The sequence below is a fragment of the Manduca sexta genome, chromosome 12 (assembly GCF_014839805.1).
Source record: "Manduca sexta isolate Smith_Timp_Sample1 chromosome 12, JHU_Msex_v1.0, whole genome shotgun sequence".
Taxonomy (NCBI): Eukaryota; Metazoa; Arthropoda; class Insecta; order Lepidoptera; family Sphingidae; genus Manduca; species Manduca sexta.
The window spans coordinates 9,597,677-9,617,525 of record NC_051126.1 but is presented as its reverse complement, the minus strand read 5'-3'; the positions used below and the strand labels follow the sequence as shown (position 1 = coordinate 9,617,525).

Genomic DNA, 19,849 nt, shown 5'->3' with positions numbered 1-19,849 from the left:
CTGATAAAAAGGTTTGTTTACGACATGGGTAAAGGGCCACAACCCACATTAAATGATGTTGTGCAATTCATTTCCGTGTACTTATGTTATTCAAAGTGTCTGACTTTCTAACATAATCATAACCCCTTAAAAAGATTTGAACGCGCTCTCATGAATTTAATTAAAGTATAAATTCAAGGTAAAAACTTTGTTTTAGTACAATACTCTTTGAATAGTCTGACAGAAGAACATAAAATTAATCTAATATTTTTTTTACAATCTTTGTCAAATACTAAAATACTATTCAGTATCTTACTACGATTAATATCTTATTAAGTTTCTTGTTCAGTTATATTGATCTTCAAAATGCCGCACCCAACACGCAGGAGGTCCAGTACCTCTATCCTGGCAAATCGTCGTCCTAGTATTATGACTTACACTGATATCTCTGAACTGAACCTCCTCAAGGAAGAGACACATACAGGTGATCATTTTCTCACACCCGCTCAATTAGAGGTGGTCTACAGAACGAACGTCAATACCGGTCTCACAGAAAACTTTGCAAAGGAGCTTTTAGATAAAAATGGGCCAAATCAACTGAGAGAGCTAGGCGGATCGAGTTACTGGAAAATATTTCGCCACAATCTATTCGGGTGGTTCCAATGCGTGTTGTGGGTGGGAGCTTTACTTAACTTTATAGCGTTTTTTGGTGCGAATAAGTTGGACCCCGGTGATGGCGGAGGACATTCGGAGAAAGAATATCTGTATTTGGGTCTCGTTATAACTGGCACTGTTGTTGGAACCGGGTTATTTGGATTTTATCAGGAAGCTAGGAACATTGCTGTTATGAGCGGCTTTGAAAAACTTGTCCCTCCTAACGCTGTAGTTATTCGAGATGGTGGTAAAAAAATTATACCTAATTGTGACATTGTAGTTGGCGATATAGTCGAGATGACAGGAGGGGAAATTGTTCCCGCAGATGTCCGTATTCTTGCGTGCAACAACTTTCAAACAGATATGGCGTCTTTGACGGGAGAATCAGAACCCATTAAACATAGACCGGAGTGCACTCATTCTAATCCACTTGAATCCAAAAACATGGCGTATTTTGGATGCCCGATCACGGAAGGTACTGCGAAAGGCATAGTAGTAGCAACGGGTGAAATGACACAGATTGGGAAAATTGCCGGACTTGTAACTGGTTTAGAGAAAGAAGAAACTCCCATTGCTAAGGAAATCACACATTTTATAAAGTTGATCTGTGGAGTAGCTTTTACTTTTGGTACCATATTTTTCCTTATGGTGTATTTTATACAAAAAAGTTGGCTATCAGCATTGCAGTATATGCTGGGCATTATACTAGCAAACGTACCCGAAGGATTAATAGTCACGTTAACAGTCTGCATGACTTTATCCGCGAAGCAATTAAAGAAAAAGAATTGCCTGGCAAAGACATTGCAAGCTGTGGAGACATTGGGCTCTACATCATGTATTTGTTCTGACAAAACAGGTACCTTGACGGAAAATCAAATGAAAGTATCGCATTTATTTTGTGATTTCAATATTTTTGATAAAGATGACCACACCCATGTCTCTGAACCAACCTATGCAACCCTATGTTTGGCTGCGTCATTAAATCTCAAAGCAGTGTTTGCAAGTGATTCTATGAATTTGCCAATCGAGAAAAGAAAGATATTAGGTGACGCATCAGAATCTGCAATATTACGTTATATGGAGTATAATCGATCTGCGACACAAACTCGCATCGAAAATCCTAAAGAAGCGGACATACCATTCAGCTCGGCTTACAAATATCAAGTCACAATTCACCGACTACAGGCGACACAGAGTTATTATTTGATAATGAAAGGCGCTCCCGAGATAGTCGTGGAGTATTGCTCATACGTGCACACTGATGACGGTCTTCAGCCTCTTACTCAGCAAGCAAAGAAAGAACTTAAAGCCAATTTTGTCAAACTAGCAAATATGGGCGAACGAGTTATTGGTTATTGTGATTTAAAATTGCCCCTCAATGATTATCCACTGGGGTACAAGTTTGATACTCAACAGAGAAATTTTCCTGTTGAAGATTTGAATTTTCTTGGAGCGATATCCATGATCGACCCACCAAGAAGAGATATTGAGAAATCAATAGCCCTTTGTAGACAAGCTGGCATAAAAGTTGTGATGGTAACGGGCGACCATCCCGTTACTGCTTTAGCTATATCTAGACAATGTGGTACGATTACTCAACCAACCGCTTATGATTATGCATTCGAACATCACATTGAGCTTTCAGACGTTCCACCACATATAAGAAATCAGTTTAGAGCAGCAGTTATCACCGGGGATGAGCTTCGAAAAATGAGTGTAAACGACTTAAAATCTGCTCAAAATAAATACGATGAAATAACGTATGCCCGAACAAGTCCACAGCAAAAGCTATTTATTGTTGAGACTTATCAATCGTTAAAACATGTTGTTGCTGTAACTGGAGATGGTGTAAACGACTCACCAGCTCTAAAAAAGGCTGATATTGGTATAGCAATGGGTATCAATGGCACAGAGGTTTCAAAACAAGCGGCTGACATGATTCTTTTGGATGATAATTTTGCCTCTATTGTTCTCGGAGTAAAAGAAGGCCGGAGAATTTTTGATAACCTTAAGAAGACCATAGCTTACACGTTAACTTCGAATACGCCGGAAATGTTACCGTTTGTTCTTTATGCATGTCTTGGAATGCCTTTACCCATGCCATTAATGTTAATATTGGTAATAAACGTAGGAACCGACTTATTGCCAGCTATGAGTCTCGCTTATGAAGATTCAGAAGAAGATATCATGTCGATTCCACCACGTAAACCGACCGATCACCTAGTCAATAAAGTGTTAATATTTATGGCTTACTTTCAGGTTGGTTTGATACAGTTTTTTGCAGGTATGTATGCATATTTCGTTGTCTTCGCGCATGATGGCTTTTTTCCTTCTAGCCTTATATTTATTCGTTCAGATTGGGAGACACCTACTAAGGTCATTAAAGATACACTGGGCAGAAGCTGGTTTTTTGTAGATAGAAAAAGAATTGAAAGAAAGGCGCAGACAGCTTACTTCGTATCAGTATGTTGGACTCAAATTTCTGATGTGATTATTTGCAAAACGAGACGTATTTCTCTTCTGAAGAAGGGCATGAGGAACCATGTGTTAAATACTAGTATACTGGTAGATTTAATTGCGGCTTTGGTTGTGACTTACCTGCCTATATGTAATGAAGTATTTAGTACTGAGGCACTTCTGTGGTATGATTTCTTCCTTGCTACACCATTCATGGTGTTGATGGTAATTGGCGATGAATTAAGGCGTTACTTGATTAGAAATAACATTTCCAAATGGGTCGAGGAAGAGACTTATTATTGATTGACTCACAATTAGCTTTTAAATGTATTATAAGTTTTTATTCGAAGTAAAATATAGTTTAATTTCTGTGTCAATTTTATTGATTAAAAATATATTATTTAATTTAATAAATGTTTTAATGTATGTAGGATGAAATGGGTGCAGTTTACTAAAGTAGTGAGCAAGACATGGACTCAAGCGTCTCGGGTCGCAATAGCGAAACATGTCCTTGCAACACACGCACACGGGTATCTGCTCGGTAATCTACTTCTCGAATTATGTGCCTGGCACACACGAGTGGGCGCGGCCGATATGAATTTTAAACCTGCTTGTCCATGCGCTATAAGATACCGGAATAACCTACGTTAGAGAGCCGCATGTGACCCACATTGCACCGAAATAACTATACCTAGGTATTGGTTAGACAAGATACTGTGTTGCTTGGAGGTTGCGGCCTGTGTGAGAGCGTTAAGCGGAGCAAGTAGACCAGTATTTTGTGTTGCCACTATTAACGAGTAGAAATTACACATGTGAAACATGACTTGTAGTAATAACCCAGTTTACTAAAATAACCTCAACTGATTTTCTGATTGAATGCTCTAAAAAAATCTTGGACCAATACGAAGTTTCTTTTTTCCTACGTGCTATGGGTTATTTAAATTTTTCTTGGAACAATCTTACATTACGCGAACGTATGCGATGTAAACTTTTATAACATTAAATACCAACCAAACCAAAATGCTTTATTAAAAGCAGTTTTTATTATTTTATAATATTATAATTTCCTTTTAGAATAATAATTTAGATATTACTCTTTAAGTGCTAGCTTTAGAACTGGTCACGAATCTTTTCAGATCGCTACAACTGGCTACACGCCATTACAAAAGCCGCAGCTGCGTAGCCTTTATTTATTGTATGGCTCAACCGATCGGTATCACGTATGGCGAGGGTATAATTTCGCTTGCCCTGATAAGGGTTTCGATATCTAAGCCTGAACTATGACATCCATTATATCCCTTTATAGACAATTCCTTTCAACAAAATAAGTTTAATGGATTAAAAAGTCACACGGTGTAAAAAATGCCTTTGCGCACCTGCGTTACATTTAGGTGACTTTGATACTTGAAGTTTTTGTGTTTTTGTTTGTATTACATTATCTTTCAAATCTTGCAATTATTTTTTAATGATACCGTAAGACTTAAGGTCTACATTTTGTGGTTAAAAGTTGTAATAGGTCTATTTTAGAATTATTGTGAATATCTAAATGATCTTTTTATATGCGTAGTGGTCCTAAATCCTAATGTGTATGGAGGTACTTTCTACCTAGATTTGTGGTTATATTATTGCATTGACATTTGATTAAGTACGGGGTTTCCTACGCCTATTATTTTGTGTAGCGATGACTCATTCCGAAACGGTAGTAGGTAGAGATTTATTAGTTTAAGTTTGATGCCCATAAATTATTATATATATTATGGTAAATTTAATTAATAATACCTATATGTTGACGTGATTAAAATAAAAAAAAATCTACTGCCTATTCTTTGAAGAATCTTACTTCTAATGTAATTTTGATATTTTAATACGGTATGTCGTAGGCCTGCTTTATTTTTAATACGTAATTACTTAGGAATATCTTTCCTACTACTAATATTGTAAATGCGCAAAGATTAAAGATGTCTGTTTGTAATAAGTTGAGCAGCAGAAACAGGATGAATTTGGAGGATATTTGGCTCACACAAATAGTTCAAAATGTAGCTCGATACATTGATTTTGGAAAAGTGCGTAGTACCTTTATTCTGTGAAGAGATATTCATGCGAACAGAATCACGACGTTAAGCTAGTTTAGAATAAATTCAGGTCTATTTTATCGTCGAGTAATTTAAGTTTATGTATGTTCTAAATAACAATTGATATGCGTCTTGGGTGTCACCCAAGCTAAGGACTCCGTTCCTTAAGGTCTATGACAAACATTTTCAAAAATGTTATATTGCCTCCTTGTTATGTATAGAAACTAAAAATTATAATGGGTAATATAATAAAATATAATTTCATGCGAGTGTTAAAAGATTACTTATTATATTATTAGTTTCTTGTATTAAACGATATTGACGTTTTCAATGTAACATGTTCCGATTCAACTTGAATCGCGTTAATTTATTTTATAAGTAAATTGCAGAATGTGTATCTCAACATAGTTTAAACTAAACCCTTGTATGTCCAAAACGGCAATCAATAATTGATATAAGTGACAGTTAGCGGCAAAAGTTTGCACAAATTGCATCAGAAACCTTACCGAGACACAAACTCGTTAGAAATGTGCACGATCGACGTGATAAATTTAAATTCATTTTGGTGACACGTCCTATAAACCTTATTACTAAACGCTTATTTTTTGCCAACAACTCTTATGTGGGTATTATTAAATGTTTCTACTTTGTAAATAACTTATTCAGAGAAGGCAAACATAAGTAGGTGCTTAAATAAGTCTTTACTTACTGATCAATAATGTTGTTTTGTTTTGGTGCAATTAGCATCAAAATAATAATTGAAAATGTGACAATATTATGTAGTTAGAAACTCTTTATCTTGTATTAATTGATTTATTTACCAAATATGAATACTTATAGTAGCGGCTTGACCGGGCGTCAACCGGGCGGTGATAGGAGCGGCAGAGAGCGCAGGCGGCAAACTAGTTTCCGGCATCGGTTCATTAATGCCCAGCTCCTATGTCCTGGGATATTTTCATTTAATAACCGTTCATTGTGGGTTTCCTTTATTTGTTACCTTTCTGGTTTATAAGGTGTTGATTGTTTTTTTTTGTAGCTTATACAGATCTGGGATAAATATAAATATCACTTTGTTTAGGTTATAGACTGAGCTAAATAATTAGCCTCTGGAGAGTTAATGCATCAACATACTTATGTATTACCACGCATATACTTCGGGTAAATATTAATTTTTATGTTTATTATTTCAAGACTAACTTAATTAAACGGAGACAAAAATACAAACTACGTACAGCTCCCCTTGTACCGTAGCTTATATAAACTAAAACGCCCCTAGGAGGTAAGTAATAGGGATGAGTTATCATAAATTTGAATTTATTGTGGTAGGGGATTACATACGGACGTAGTTACACTTACAATACATTTAGTTAAAAGAACAAAATTCAAATAGTGTCTAAAACCAAACCATTTATAAAAAAAAATATTTTAGTGGAAAATCCGTAACCAATATGTACCTGAAGTGTATTTTTTATTCTATAATGTATAATTCGAAAATTTTATACTATAAATGTCTCATAAACTTCATGATTTGAAATTAAATTATTTAAAATTCTAAACATAACAAGAGAGAATATTCCACCCTTAAAGTGAATTCAAGTCAAGTAAACATAAAGGGACACGAATGTAAACGCGAAGGTATCCTTGGTTGCGAAATGTGTATCAAGTGGTCAGCATGCAGCTCCTGGTAGCCTTTATAAAGCAGGCGGTGGCCACAGCCAGCACACGTGCATCTCGCCTAACGTAGTGCGCACGCGACTAACATGATTGCTAAGGTAATTACAATTGTTGCATTTATTAATTTTAACGTCGATAATTATTGGAATACAAGTGCTAACCGTTCCGTAGGAATGTTTTAACTCAGTGATAAAGGACAATTGTTACATTTTGAAGCTTAATTTATTAAAATATTAATTTTAATAATTGTTATAATATACCTAATTTATTATTTTTGGAAAGAGATTTATGTGACAGCACATATAATATCCAATGTAATAAACTGATTGTTTGCTTCATTGATCTGGTCTCTAAAGGTATGGTTATTTTGGCTCGATTCCTAAGTTCGGGTTATTAAATTTTTGAGCTATTTTTAAACATCACATTCCATGGGATTTGAATGGGTTTATGATTGTTATGGTATTGTATTCAACTCCTACCATAACATTGGACGGAAATAAGCTTAACGACACGTGAGTGCACTTATTCCAACCATGCATATACTTTTGTAAGGATACAAGTTTTTATATGTTCAAATTAATCACTATATGTTTCAAATTGTTAATATTTAATTGAAGAAATTGCGTTACGGTAGGACGGCAGTGCTGAGTTTACGGGTTCGGTCCCGGGTCGGGCAGTGACATTTTTTGTACTCAGTATCAGCCCGAAATCTCCAATCTTTATTCAATATAGCGATGTTATGTTATTATATCATATAAAGGGACATAATATACACGGCGGAATGTGGGTGCTCTAGTAATTAGGCCTCTGTCTACCACTTCGGGGATAAAAGCCGTGAATGAGTGTGTGTGTGCCTGTAATTTAAATGGTAAGTTCTCTAATTTTTGTAACAACTGAATATGAGTATATTAACATATTTAAATTATATAAATTTAACACTGTAACTCTGACAGTTATTCCTGTTGTGTTGCGCGTGCGCCTCGGCTTTGGCGAAGCCGGGGTACTTGGATGGCGTCGGCTATGCCGCGCCCGCATATGCCGCTCCTGCATATGCAGCCCCTATCGCGCACGCTGTAGCGGCGCCGGCTTATGCTGCAGCTCCCATCGCCCATGCTGTGGCTGCACCGGCGGCTTACGCGGCCCCGGCCATCGCTCATGCCGTCGCCGCACCCATCGTCAAAACCGTAAGATTAATTATAATTCATAAATGGAACTACCTCATCTAGATCGTGTAATTAAGTAGTAAATTAATAGACGGGTGAGTGATTTATATGTGGTAAAGTGAAACTCTTACCAAAATATATTTTAGTAGACGGAAAGTGAATAATAATTACAATTTAAACTCACTACGTCACTCATTTTCCTGTCTCTATTGTTGATACCTGAAAGTCCTGTTTTGTTGTCATATGTATCTAAACTGTTCAGAATCAATAATGTTATATCCTTTCAGGTGGCGGCAGTACGCGCCGAGCCCATCGACCCCAACCCGGCGTACAGTTTCTCGTACGGAGTAGCTGACCCGTCCACCGGCGACCACAAAGACGCGACCGAGACGCTGCAGAACGGTGTAGTACACGGCTCCTACAGCCTCGTGGAGCCTGACGGTCACCTGCGCAAAGTCACCTACACCGCCGACAAGATCAACGGATTCAACGCCGTGGTTGAGAGGACTGGCGCTTCTGCCCACCCGGTAAGCACACAGAATACATTGATAATTAGTAATATAGTAACAAATCTATCCAAAGTTTTAAGCTTACTGATTTTGGAAAACCCTTCAAAACTACTAAACAATTGATTCACGATATGCTCTAACAGGTGGCACCTGTGGCTGTAGCCGCCCCAGTAGCCAAGGTGATCGCCGCGCCCGCACCCGTCGCCGTCGCGCATGCTCCAGTTGCCTACGCTGCGCCTGCTCCCGTGGCCATCGCCAAGTACGGACTACCTGCCGCCCACGTTGGCCACCCGTGGTAGCCCTACATCACTACAGCCTGCTGTGTTGCTGGATAAAATATGTATTCTAACATTCGATTGTAGTTTATAGAAGTACCTAGACGGGCGCTAAGTCCGCGAGCGAGCTGTATGGACGATAAAATGTTTATGAAATGATTTATGGCTGAATTACAAAGATGTTAGTTTAAACAGAAATCATTTATTAGGCCGCGGCTACAACGTAAAGACTTCAAAATTTGTGAAAGAAAGCGTACACGTAAATATGTTGGTATTATATAAAGTTTAGTTTAGAACGAGTATCTCAGCATTTGGAGTTATGTACAGATTATTCATGAGTTTAAGTAAGTGAAATGATTTATGTATCCTTCGTAATATATTTATGTAGAAAATATAGGGGACAGGTTTTAATGAAGCTTTTAGCATAAATGCCTTTGCACTCTAGCCACAGTCTAAAATTTATATTGTTAGTATATGGGGAAGGTGTACTTAATTCAGCACTACAGCAGTACCGACAATTGACCTCGCCTGTGGAACGTATGGAATTATTTATTTTATTATAATGCTTTGACTGTTGCCTACGGACTTGATCTTGACGCGTTGTATTATTTACGTAAATGTAAATATTTTAAGTAGTTTATAATAAATGCAGTTTTTGCACTTTTATGGTATTTCGTTTTTTAAACTTCTTGCCTCTAGCTATAGTGTATATTTTAAAATATCAATTCAATAATTTCAGACAATGAGTAATACATTATTACCTATTCAATACAAAATCAATAGATCAAGGTGAATCCTAATCAACAAACTTATACCTAATAAAATGTTGAACCTAAATAAAAACACAAATTAGATCAATTCAAGTATAATTAGTTAAACTTATGGTCTTACAAAAAACACGATATTAAACTTGTCAGTTTCTAAATTTATTAGCTGGTATTGCTCGCTTTATCCTGTAAAGCAATAAGCTAAATAAAACATTTAATTGCAGGCCGTTACGATCTAAGAAATAAATCAAAGTTTTTGTGGTCCGATTTAGTTACAGTCGATTTCCAAACCACGTCATAGAACTAGTAAATTTGGTATTCCAGAAAAGGCCATAATGCAGTCTAGCTCTAGAGATATTAAGAAATAACATTCGAATAATGAATTCGCGAATGCAACGGCATACATATTCAAGGGGCGGCCGGAAACCATGCTTAGTTACTAAATACGTACATTCTACGAAAATCTTGTTTAAATTTACAACTCTTAAAGGTTTAGGTTGGGTAACTTCCGCCTGCGGTCTCCGGTTAACACATTAACAACTCCTTTAGGCAGTTACTAAGCACTTATCGAAGGCATAATGTACTTATTATGACCATTACTTCATAAAGCAGATAACGACCATTAGTTGGAGGATAGTTGCTGTGTAATTTTCTCATGCAGTATTTCATCTTTGATATAAGTAACGGAATCAGTTTGCGACAAATGATTTTATTTCATACTTGTTCAATTTAAATTATTTAGTATACAGGTCACACAGGTATCCTATTTTGCTGCGCCCATCGAGCTATAGGGCGTACGATGTGATCAGCTCTTGGATGCGCTCTTGGTCCTTTTAGTAAAGCAAGGGCATCTCGAAGATCAGCCGCCGCACCTGGTTTATTGGCCGCGGCTGCTTGGGCACAACCACATACTGCGCCTCTGAGTCCCTCCCACATCTCCGGACCACCATCGAGTCTATCCAACATGTGGAAAGCTTTAGCCGCTACCAAGAACTGGCCCATGCGGTAGCTGTCATTGGCTACAAGCTGTAGTAGAGCGAAACTGTCTGGCGTGCCTGCAGACTACATAAGAGAAAATCCATGTAATAAAAGAGGTTCAGTGATCCAATGTGCATGGAAAATCTTAAGTTTACATTAATTATTTTGATATTATGTACCTTTACACAGATGTCCCAAGCATGCAGCGCATCCTTATTCATAACATGGCATCGGCAAAGACACGCTAAATACGTAAATGAGTTACGTATATTCTCATCTTGAATCGCCAGGAGACGCTCTTCAGCTTCACGGTAGAAACCTGTTGCTACTTTCGCCTGGCAAGATATTAACGTTATTAAAGTTAGTAATGCACTTAATTCTTCTGATTTTCTTTGCATACGTACTCTGATAGAATTATTAATTTGCACAAACCTGAGCGTAATTAAAGTTGAAAGTGTCATCATTGTCGAAGAAGCTTTTGATAGAGTTGAGATATACAAGTACTTCTTCGAAATGTCCGGCGAGGAAGTACGATGAGGCCATGCACTGCCTTCCCGGAATGGTGTCGCACTCGGATGCCGAACTACCCACCAAGTGAAAACTTTGTTGTGCGAGTTTCATTTGTTCTTCCTGTAAGATGTCATCATTATAAAATATCTCGGAGGACTAGTTCAGACATTATATTAATATTAGGTATATTAATTAAATACTGAAAGATGACGTCTTGATTTTTTAAATTTTAGGTCTGGTAATTTCTGTTGTAAAATCAACCACAATGCCCTTTTAAAAAAAAAAAAAGATTAGGTATACAGCAACAAAACACGTTTGAATTAATACATAATTATTTAGCTATAAAAAAACGCGGCGATAGCCTAGTTGGTTGTGGAACGGACTGCCGAGACGAATGTCCGCAGGTTCAAATCCCAAGGGCACACACCTCTGACTTTTCTAAAAAAATATGTGTGTATCCTTCGTGAATTATCGCTTGCTTTTACGGTGAAGGAAAACATCGTGAGAAAACCTGCATACCTGAGAAATTCTCTCTGAGGTAGAGGAGGCCCGTGCCCAACAGTGGGACAGTATATAATACAGGTTGTTATTATTATTATTATACGCACATCACCCGTCTCGTTATAGAGCTTCACTGCTACAACAGCACGCAGGATGTAATGCAGGGGTGACGTCGGCTGCAATGGTTCTAATAAGGCACGGGCTTCCAAAGGCTCCCTGTTGCGAAGACGGTATCCGGCAAGATTAAGACGAGCCTCAGGTACCACGTCTACTAATTCTGGAAGTACCTAAAATTTTACGAACTAATGTATAACGAAATTTTGTTTAGTTGGTATAATTTTGTCTTTTTAATTTTGAGTCTGATAGGGAAAAATTCCCTATAAAATTAATTATTTGTAGTTAGGCAATTATAATATTATAGAATATGAAAATATGTCACAATATTTTGTTCCGCTTCGTCTATAGATGTTATCTGCGTGTAGCTGGTAGTAGTTTTTTAATCACATCACTAGTATTCTGGAGCAGATATTTTTTGGACACCGCTTTATCGTCCCCGGTTAATATCGGAGGTCGTTCTGCTTGTATTCAATATAGATTGTATTTAATAATGTTAAAAATATTCTTAGTAGTCCGTACCTTCAAAGCACCTTCGCCATTTTTAAAAACAACGAGATTGTGTTTAACAAGATCTTGTCCGAACGTGTGTTGATCTGACGATATCTGTTTTAGTTCATTTTCAGCCGCTTTTCCATTATAGAGTCTACAAAAAATATTTTTTTCTGGAGTATTTTGAAACAAGGTACAAACAAACAAAATAAATGAGTGTATTTGCTAAAAGTATAAAAATAGGGCAACATATTCTAAGATATTCATCATACAAGGTACTTTTTCAAGCCAAAATTTTCTTAATATTTTGTACCTCATATTTTGAGTAGGTACTAGTAAACGAGACTAATCAATTATTTTTAGAATTAAAGGATTTTGTTGGACAAAATACCTGAATAAGTTGCAAGCCTTGAGATTTCCAGCGACAGTGGACGTGGGATGCTGCGCCAAATACACCCCGAGAACTTCTTGCGACACGTCGTAGTAATCCAATTTGTAATAGCAAAGCGCTACATAGACGTTTAAAGCCAAGTAATTTCTACAAACATAAATCTACGGTATTAATTATATAGAAAAGTACACTACACTACTATAAGTTATATATACAAGATATTTATTTCTATCTAACATTAGTATAAAATAAAGAAATTCACAACTCTAATTTGCAATTTAGTTCACTGTGTTCAGTGTTGTTACCCTTTTGTGTGCGACAATACTTTTATCCAATCATTATCATCTTTGTCATATCTTTTATATCTGCAATGTAACCTTAGCTTTATTTAAATATCAAATTAAAAATTGATATATAAATTTAAATTCTTATTTTACGTTAGCTTTAATTACTCAATAATTTGATTTTATACCTCCTCTCTAACAACAACTTTTTGTAAACATCGATGGCCTCTTGGTAATGTGCTCGTAAGTAGTGCACTGATGCCAGACTGAGCTGATCTTCGGGAACGTCTCGTAGCGCCGCGTGGGTCTGCATTAGACCTTCCTCGTCACTCAACTTATGAGCTAGGTGGAATAGCAATCGATTCTGCAACAATTTGACATAAATAACGTCGGGTAGATTCATCTCTACGATTTTTATGATATAAAACTGTTGTAAATATGGTATATGTTCTTAGTAATTAAATAAAGTTAGTAAAAAGATGTTATTGACATGAGTGTTTATTTCGGACTAAATAGAAGTAACTATGGCAAACAAAATACAATTAGTTCTAAAAATAGAACATATAAAAAATAATAAGTCACGACGAAGGTTACAATCTCCAACAGCCGCCCTTAATCGCAGTTGTGACAGAAAACAAAACAAATAAAATAATTAAGTTTCTAAACCTAAGTTAACTACACATCGTTTGTGTGCTAGAGGTCCGAGGGCCTTCGTTAGTACATCAGCAGGCATATCGTTACTTTTTATATATTCTAACTTAACAATATTATTAGATACCTTTTCCTAATAAAGTGAAACCTAGTATCTATATGCTTCGTCCTGCTGTGGTGTACAGGATTTCGAACAAGATTAATGGCACTTTGGCTGTCAGAAGCTAAGTTAACTGAACAAAGTATACCTGTTATCTCGTATATAAACCGACGTAAGTAACACGCTTCCTTCGTGGCAGACGCTAATGCCATATATTCTGACTCGGCCGAACTTAACGCAACAGTAGGTTGCTTCTTGGATTCCCATGATACTGGACCTCCACTTAACTTGTAAACATAACCGGTGTATGACCTTCTGTCGATTGGACAGTTTGCCCAGTCTGCGTCACAAAAACCCTTTAAAGGTTCTCTATTCTTCCTGTAAACCAATGAATAGTTTAGGGTACCTTTTAGGTATTGCAGAATCCTTTTAGCAGCATTCCAGTGTTCTTTAGTAAAACAGGTATTAAATTGACTTAAATAGCTCGTGGCGTAAGCGATGTCTGGTCGTGTGTTTACCGCTAGATACATGAGGCATCCTATTAAGTTTTGATAAGGATAAGACTCACCGACTTGACCATCCATTCTTTTTCCATATTCTTTTTAATTAATGGAGTATCCACGGCCTTACAATCCTTCATATTAAATTTTTCTAATATAGAAAGAATATAATTTCGCTGGTTCAACCTTATACTCTCGGAATCATTTTCAACTTGTAGTCCCAAATAACATTTCAATATTCCGAGATCTTTTAATGAAAAATATTTCGACAAATCATTCTTGACAGTGTCAAATGTCAAATCAGAATTAAAGAAGACTATTATGTCATCAACAAAGATTCCTAATATTACAAAGTTCTTTACCAAAAGTTTAGTATACACACAAGGTTCGGAAGGAGTTCCTATGAAACCTATTTTAGAAAGCGTTTCATTTAACTTTTTATTCCAAGCTCGCGGTGCCTGTTTAAGACCGTAAAGAGATTTCTTCAATAAACAAACTTTGTTTTCTTTACCCTTTTCAATAAAACCAAGAGGTTGCTCCATGAAAACTTCTTCTTCTAAATCTCCGTTAAGGAAAGCTGTATCGACATCTAAGTGCTTCATTCTCAACTTCATATCTGCAGCTATCGCAAACAACGTGCGGAGGGAAGAATGACGAATCACTGGTGCGAACGTCTCGTTGTAGTCTACACTTTCAACTTGATGAAAACCTTTGACGACGAGTCTCGCTTTATACTTGATAATATTACCATAAGCATCCCTTTTAATTTTGTAAATCCATTTACATGGTATAACCTTTTTGTTAGGTCTATCTACTAAATTCCATGTATGGAGTTTCCTTAAGGAACTATACTCATCAACCATAGCATGTTGCCACTTATGAGCATCATCGGCATGAGTAGCTTCGTAATATGTCGTAGGTTCATTAGAATCTACCATTGACGTATTGTAAGCTTTATAAAAATTTGTTGGTTTTCTGTCTCTGGAAGGGTATCTGCGCTCAGGGTGCGATTCCTGTTCCAAATTCGCTGTCTCTTCTTCCACACTAGGCAGCCTTAAGTCAATGAGAGACTCTCGCTCTTCCAGAGTCACTGACTCTTTTGTACTTTCTAGATTTACTGGTAAAGTTGCTTCAGCCGCCGGGCTGATACTCTCATCACAGTCATAGAATTGACAGTCATGATCAAACTCAGAATCAATCTGTTTTTGCTCATCAAATAACAATATAGATTCTGACTGTGTGACAGACTGCTTCTGCTTTAGCGCTGTAAAGCAATTTTCAAAAAAGGTTGCATCTCTGGATATAATAACTTTTCGTGGGTTAGCAGGGTCCCTAAAAATATAAGTGCCTGGATTTTCAGAATAACCGACGAAAATTGCTTCCTGTGCCTTGACATCTAATTTCTTCCTGTGACACGAAGGTATATGGACTAGAGCTCTACAACCAAATACTTTTAGATGGCTAAGATCACCTTTTCGTCCATACCATTTGTCATAAGGAATTTGTCCACCTAAGGCTCGATGAGGAGACCTATTCTTAAGGTAAATGGCAACTTGGAATGCATCTTCCCAGAATGCTTTCGGTAGTGAACTTTCAGCTAGCAACGTTCTTGCCTTTTCTGTAACCGAACGATGGGTGCGTTCCGCTACTCCAACTTGCTGAGGACTATAAGGCGTCGTTGTTTGATGTTCAATACCTTTTGAAGCAAGATAATCAACAAACTCTTTATTCACGAACTCCTTACCTCCATCAGTCCTAATTGCTTTAATTGTTTTATCTAACTGATTTTCAACAAAACATTGAAACACACAAAATATATCTTTGACTTCTGTTTTAGAAGAAATAAAATAAGCAAACACTTTTCGCGTATAATCGTCTACTATTGTCAACATATATCTATTTCCTTGAAAAGAAGTTGTAGACACCGGTCCCATCAAATCCATATGGATCAGTTCCAAAGGGAAGTAGCCTTATTAAACGCTAACTTTTGAAAGGTTTTCTTGCTTGTTTACCTTCCACGCAAGCGATACAACTAGTTTTATCTACTCCTGTATACTTTATACCTACCTTGTGATTTTTCAGTTGGTTCATGCCTATACGACACAAATGTCCTAACCTCTTATGCCATATTTGATAACTATCCTGACAACCAGAGTGCACATCTTGTGTCAAAAATTATCCGCCACATTCTCGGAAACATTTACAGTACCATCTAAAACGTACAGTCCACCACAGGGCGAGGCATGAGCAACAGATTCACCTGTAAAATTAAAAGTATCAGATTTATAAAAGTTACATCCATTTTTATCAAAAACACAAATAAAACCCTTTTCAACAGTTTTATATACAGATAACAAACTAGCTTTCAAATCTGGTATATAAGCAACATCACTAATATTGTTGACCACGTTCTCGGGCGTGTTTATTGAAATATTTCCAATTCCGCAGCACTTAATCTGTTCTCCATTTGCGACAGTAACAGTACCTTGATTCTGTATCGAGATATTCTGAAACCAGTCCCGTCTAGAAGTCATGTGTCTAGTACAACCTGAATCTACATAAATTATGTCCTTTCTTGGGTTTCCAGAAGTATTAAGACTTGTAAATATCGTATCATTGGTATTTACCGCATTGCCTTTCTCCTTCTTGTTTCTCAGTGGACAGTCTGGTCTCTTATGTCCAGGTGTCTTGCACTCATAACAAACTATATTCTTCTTCATTGACTTAGGCTTCTTCTTCGCATGAAAAACAGAGTCTAATGACGTAGCCACATCTTTGGACATTTCATTAAGCAGTTTTGTTTTCACCAACTCTGTAGTCACGTCTACATTGCAATTTTCTAAAGCCATAATGAGAGGTTCATACCTTGGAGTTAGACCTCCCAAAAGTATTGCAGCAATAGACTTGTCCTCTATGACTACATCAATATCCGCAAGATCCTGTGCGGTTGACATAACTGAGTTAATATATAGTTCAATATTTTTGAACTCTGATAGACTCAACCTGTACAGTCTACGCTCCAAAAATAATCTTCGTCCTATTCCCTTATCTTCAAAGGCTTTCTGCAAACAAGTCCATGCCTCAGATGCAGTTTTCGCACATCTTATATGGGTTATCGCTGCACCTTCTACTGATAAGCATATCTTTGCTAATGCCTTTGCGTCTTTGCGTACCTTTGTAGAGGCAGGGGTTGTGTCTCCATTTGGGTATCCACCGATTGTTTCCCACAGATCCTCATGCATAAGGTAATTGCGCATCTTAAATTTCCATGTAGGATATCCATCTTTATTCCTCAAACATGAAAATGTAAAAGATGAGCTCGACGACGGGGAATTTTTCACACTCGAAACATCTCCAGATTCATGTGACATTTTCAGACTATTACTATTTCCTAGTCACACAAAAAATATATACAACTTTATTTTACCAAATAACGTGAAAAAAACTAAGAACTAAGCGTTCGTGCTGATAACGTGTTGTAAATATGGTATATGTTCTTAGTAATTAAATAAAGTTAGTAAAAAGATGTTATTGACATGAGTGTTTATTTCGGACTAAATAGAAGTAACTATGGCAAACAAAATACAATTAGTTCTAAAAATAGAACATATAAAAAATAATAAGTCACGACGAAGGTTACAATCTCCAACAAAAACTAACATGTGTAATTAAAAATTTACTTACTTTCAGCGTGCATCTGGGAGCCTTTTCAGCAGCTTCTCTAGACTCCACATACATTCCTAAATAATAATATAAAATCGTAAACAAATTTAAAATTCGTAATTATTTTTTACTACTGGGTAATAGCAAGATTATGTGCTATCTTTAATAAGACTTAGAAAAAAATTATACCCAAATAAAAGTAACAGATGGCGATATCGATATCGATATTATCTGCAAGGCGAGGGGTGAGGTTGGGAGTGTCCCTCACGCTGAGGTACGCGTCGAGAGCGCGCCGGTACTCTCCCAGGTGGAACCAGCACCACGCGCACCAGGCCTCGCACCATACCTCTTTGTTTCCCTCGTGCTTGAGAAACTGTGGGGAAATTGTGTTACCTAAATTATTTTCGCAGGATCATTGTATAACCTTTTAAAATGTATTTTCCTGATGAAGCTAATTTATGTTTGTAGTCATCGTTTTGACAAAATTTGATTAATTTTATAGACCTATGGGACAGTTCAACTTTGTTTATATAATAATAGAAATAGCAAATAATTATTACAGATTAAAGTTACAATTCAATTTCAATCTAAGATAAAATTATCTTTTCTCATCAGCGAAAAGGGTACTAATTCGCTAATAATAAAATTATGTGCTGTAAAGAAATAAAAAGGTATCATTTTTTTAAAAGTTGGTATCAATGATATACCCAATTACCAACACTTACCTCAAGCATAGCAAGGGCTCCCACATAATCTCTCTTGACTATGAAGTCTTCTAGCTCTGGAAAATTCTTCTTTGCAGAATTGGTACCTGTACTGCCGCGGCTATCCGTCGCTGGCTTAGATCTGGATAGTATCTGAATTATTTAATTATAGTTAAAATATTGCGGAAGAGGAAAATATTTCAGAGGAAGATCAAGTTATTCGGAGACTAGCTATTTTTAAATATGAATGTATGCCTATATTATTATATATTTTAAGAATAATAAGTACTAAATTTATTATCTTATAAATAGAAAAAACTATTATATGTGTAAAGTGATGTTTAAATATATTTTTCATTAAAAGGTTTTTGAAGTCAAACAGACACCTGATTTTAAAAAGTTAGTTATTTTTAGAATTAAATACTTACCATTTTGTTATATGTATTATAAACCAAAGAGAATTGTTAATATGTGGTTCACAACGAGAAAATACTACGTTTTATTGAATAATACAAAAATAAAATATCGAATGTTGACAATATTTGTTGCTATGGAAACAATGGCATTTCCATAGTGTACCTTTTCCATATATATTATAATTCTCTTTGGTGTACCAGTACTGTTCAATGATAAAAGAAGTATAGAGGATGGGTAATATGGTCACGTGACATGCGGCACATTTCATGAACAAAATGGTGCCGACTCCGCCCCTTACAATAGTGATATGCTAGTACCGAAAATTTTGTATCGACATCGAAGAATTAAGAGAGACAAACAAGCCCCAAAAGATCAAATACGAAAGGGGTTAGGAACTACCATAATATAAATATAACAAATCATAATGTAAACAAACAAACTGAAACTGATTTATAAGTAACAATTGTTAAACAAAGCAGTACCTGTTGTGACAAACATCCAGTTGTGTTTGATCTATATTTGTATGTTGCACTATTCCTTGCTAAAAATTTAAGTTACAGATTAAGATATTTATTTAATACATGATAAATGGAATAAGATAGCGTAGCCAGCAATTATTTGGTTGGTTTTATTTTATTTTATTATTATGCTCTTTGATCGAGAAACATAACTATGGTTCAGCAAACTAAAAATCAATGACCAAAAATGGTGGTTAAGATAATCAATTATAATAATTATTTGCAATAACAACAATATGATTATGTATCTATTTCCGTGCATGCAAAGGTTGCTCGAAACATAAGACCGCCAAACAAAAATATATCTTACATTTCATCTTTTATGTTGTTTCTTTATGTTTATCTATTCTTTATGTAACAATTTAATTTTATTCATAGCAATATATTAAAGTAATATTACTACTTAATAGGTGAAGTATAATAATCATTACTATTTTACTTATCGCGAATATTGTTGAAAACAGTTATCTTTACTT

At 36.1% G+C, this 19,849-nt stretch overlaps 3 protein-coding genes across 5 annotated transcripts; 2 read left to right on the top strand and 1 right to left on the bottom strand.

The window, feature by feature from the left end:
* Window positions 1-228: 228 nt before the first annotated feature.
* Window positions 229-3,467, top strand: LOC115443664 (sodium/potassium-transporting ATPase subunit alpha-4). Its single transcript, XM_037437718.1, has one exon. It carries the CDS (start codon window positions 346-348, stop codon window positions 3,391-3,393), a length of 3,048 nt encoding a protein of 1,015 aa, XP_037293615.1. The 5' UTR covers window positions 229-345; the 3' UTR covers window positions 3,394-3,467.
* A 3,375-nt stretch (window positions 3,468-6,842) lies between these two features.
* On the top strand, window positions 6,843-9,454 carry LOC115443668 (cuticle protein 21). Its single transcript, XM_030169155.1, has 4 exons — window positions 6,843-6,934; window positions 7,790-8,020; window positions 8,287-8,526; window positions 8,652-9,454. Exons 1-4 carry the CDS (start codon window positions 6,923-6,925, stop codon window positions 8,805-8,807), a joined length of 639 nt encoding a protein of 212 aa, XP_030025015.1. The 5' UTR covers window positions 6,843-6,922; the 3' UTR covers window positions 8,808-9,454.
* Window positions 9,455-10,243: 789 nt separating this feature from the next.
* On the bottom strand, window positions 10,244-19,005 carry LOC115443669 (intraflagellar transport protein 56). 3 transcript variants are annotated; one of them, XM_030169156.2, is made up of 12 exons: window positions 18,867-19,005; window positions 18,460-18,591; window positions 17,924-18,107; window positions 17,756-17,811; window positions 13,009-13,184; window positions 12,842-12,901; window positions 12,537-12,683; window positions 12,176-12,299; window positions 11,647-11,826; window positions 10,961-11,158; window positions 10,708-10,863; window positions 10,244-10,612 (listed from the first exon to the last, which is right to left on the bottom strand). In XM_030169156.2, the coding sequence occupies exons 1-12, from the start codon at window positions 18,867-18,869 to the stop codon at window positions 10,301-10,303; spliced, it is 1,728 nt and encodes a 575-aa protein (XP_030025016.1). In that variant the 5' UTR covers window positions 18,870-19,005; the 3' UTR covers window positions 10,244-10,300. The 3 variants fall into 3 exon arrangements, with proteins under 3 accessions (XP_030025016.1, XP_030025018.1, XP_030025017.1); XM_030169158.2 differs by having other exon boundaries at window positions 18,460-18,580; XM_030169157.2 differs by lacking the exon at window positions 12,842-12,901.
* Between the last annotated feature and the right edge of the window lie 844 nt (window positions 19,006-19,849).

Coding starts and splice junctions, on each gene's coding strand:
- LOC115443664 (XM_037437718.1), top strand. CDS start 346: ATGCCGCACCCAACACGCAGGAGGTCCAGTACCTCTATCCTGGCAAAT.
- LOC115443668 (XM_030169155.1), top strand. Junction 8,021..8,286: donor CCGCACCCATCGTCAAAACC/GTAAGATTAATT, acceptor ATATCCTTTCAG/GTGGCGGCAGTACGCGCCGA. Junction 8,527..8,651: donor CTGGCGCTTCTGCCCACCCG/GTAAGCACACAG, acceptor ATGCTCTAACAG/GTGGCACCTGTGGCTGTAGC.
- LOC115443669 (XM_030169156.2), bottom strand. Junction 12,684..12,841: donor GTATTGTCGCACACAAAAGG/GTAACAACACTG, acceptor TTATGTTTGTAG/AAATTACTTGGCTTTAAACG. Junction 11,159..11,646: donor TCTATAACGAGACGGGTGAT/GTGCGTATAATA, acceptor GACATCTTACAG/GAAGAACAAATGAAACTCGC.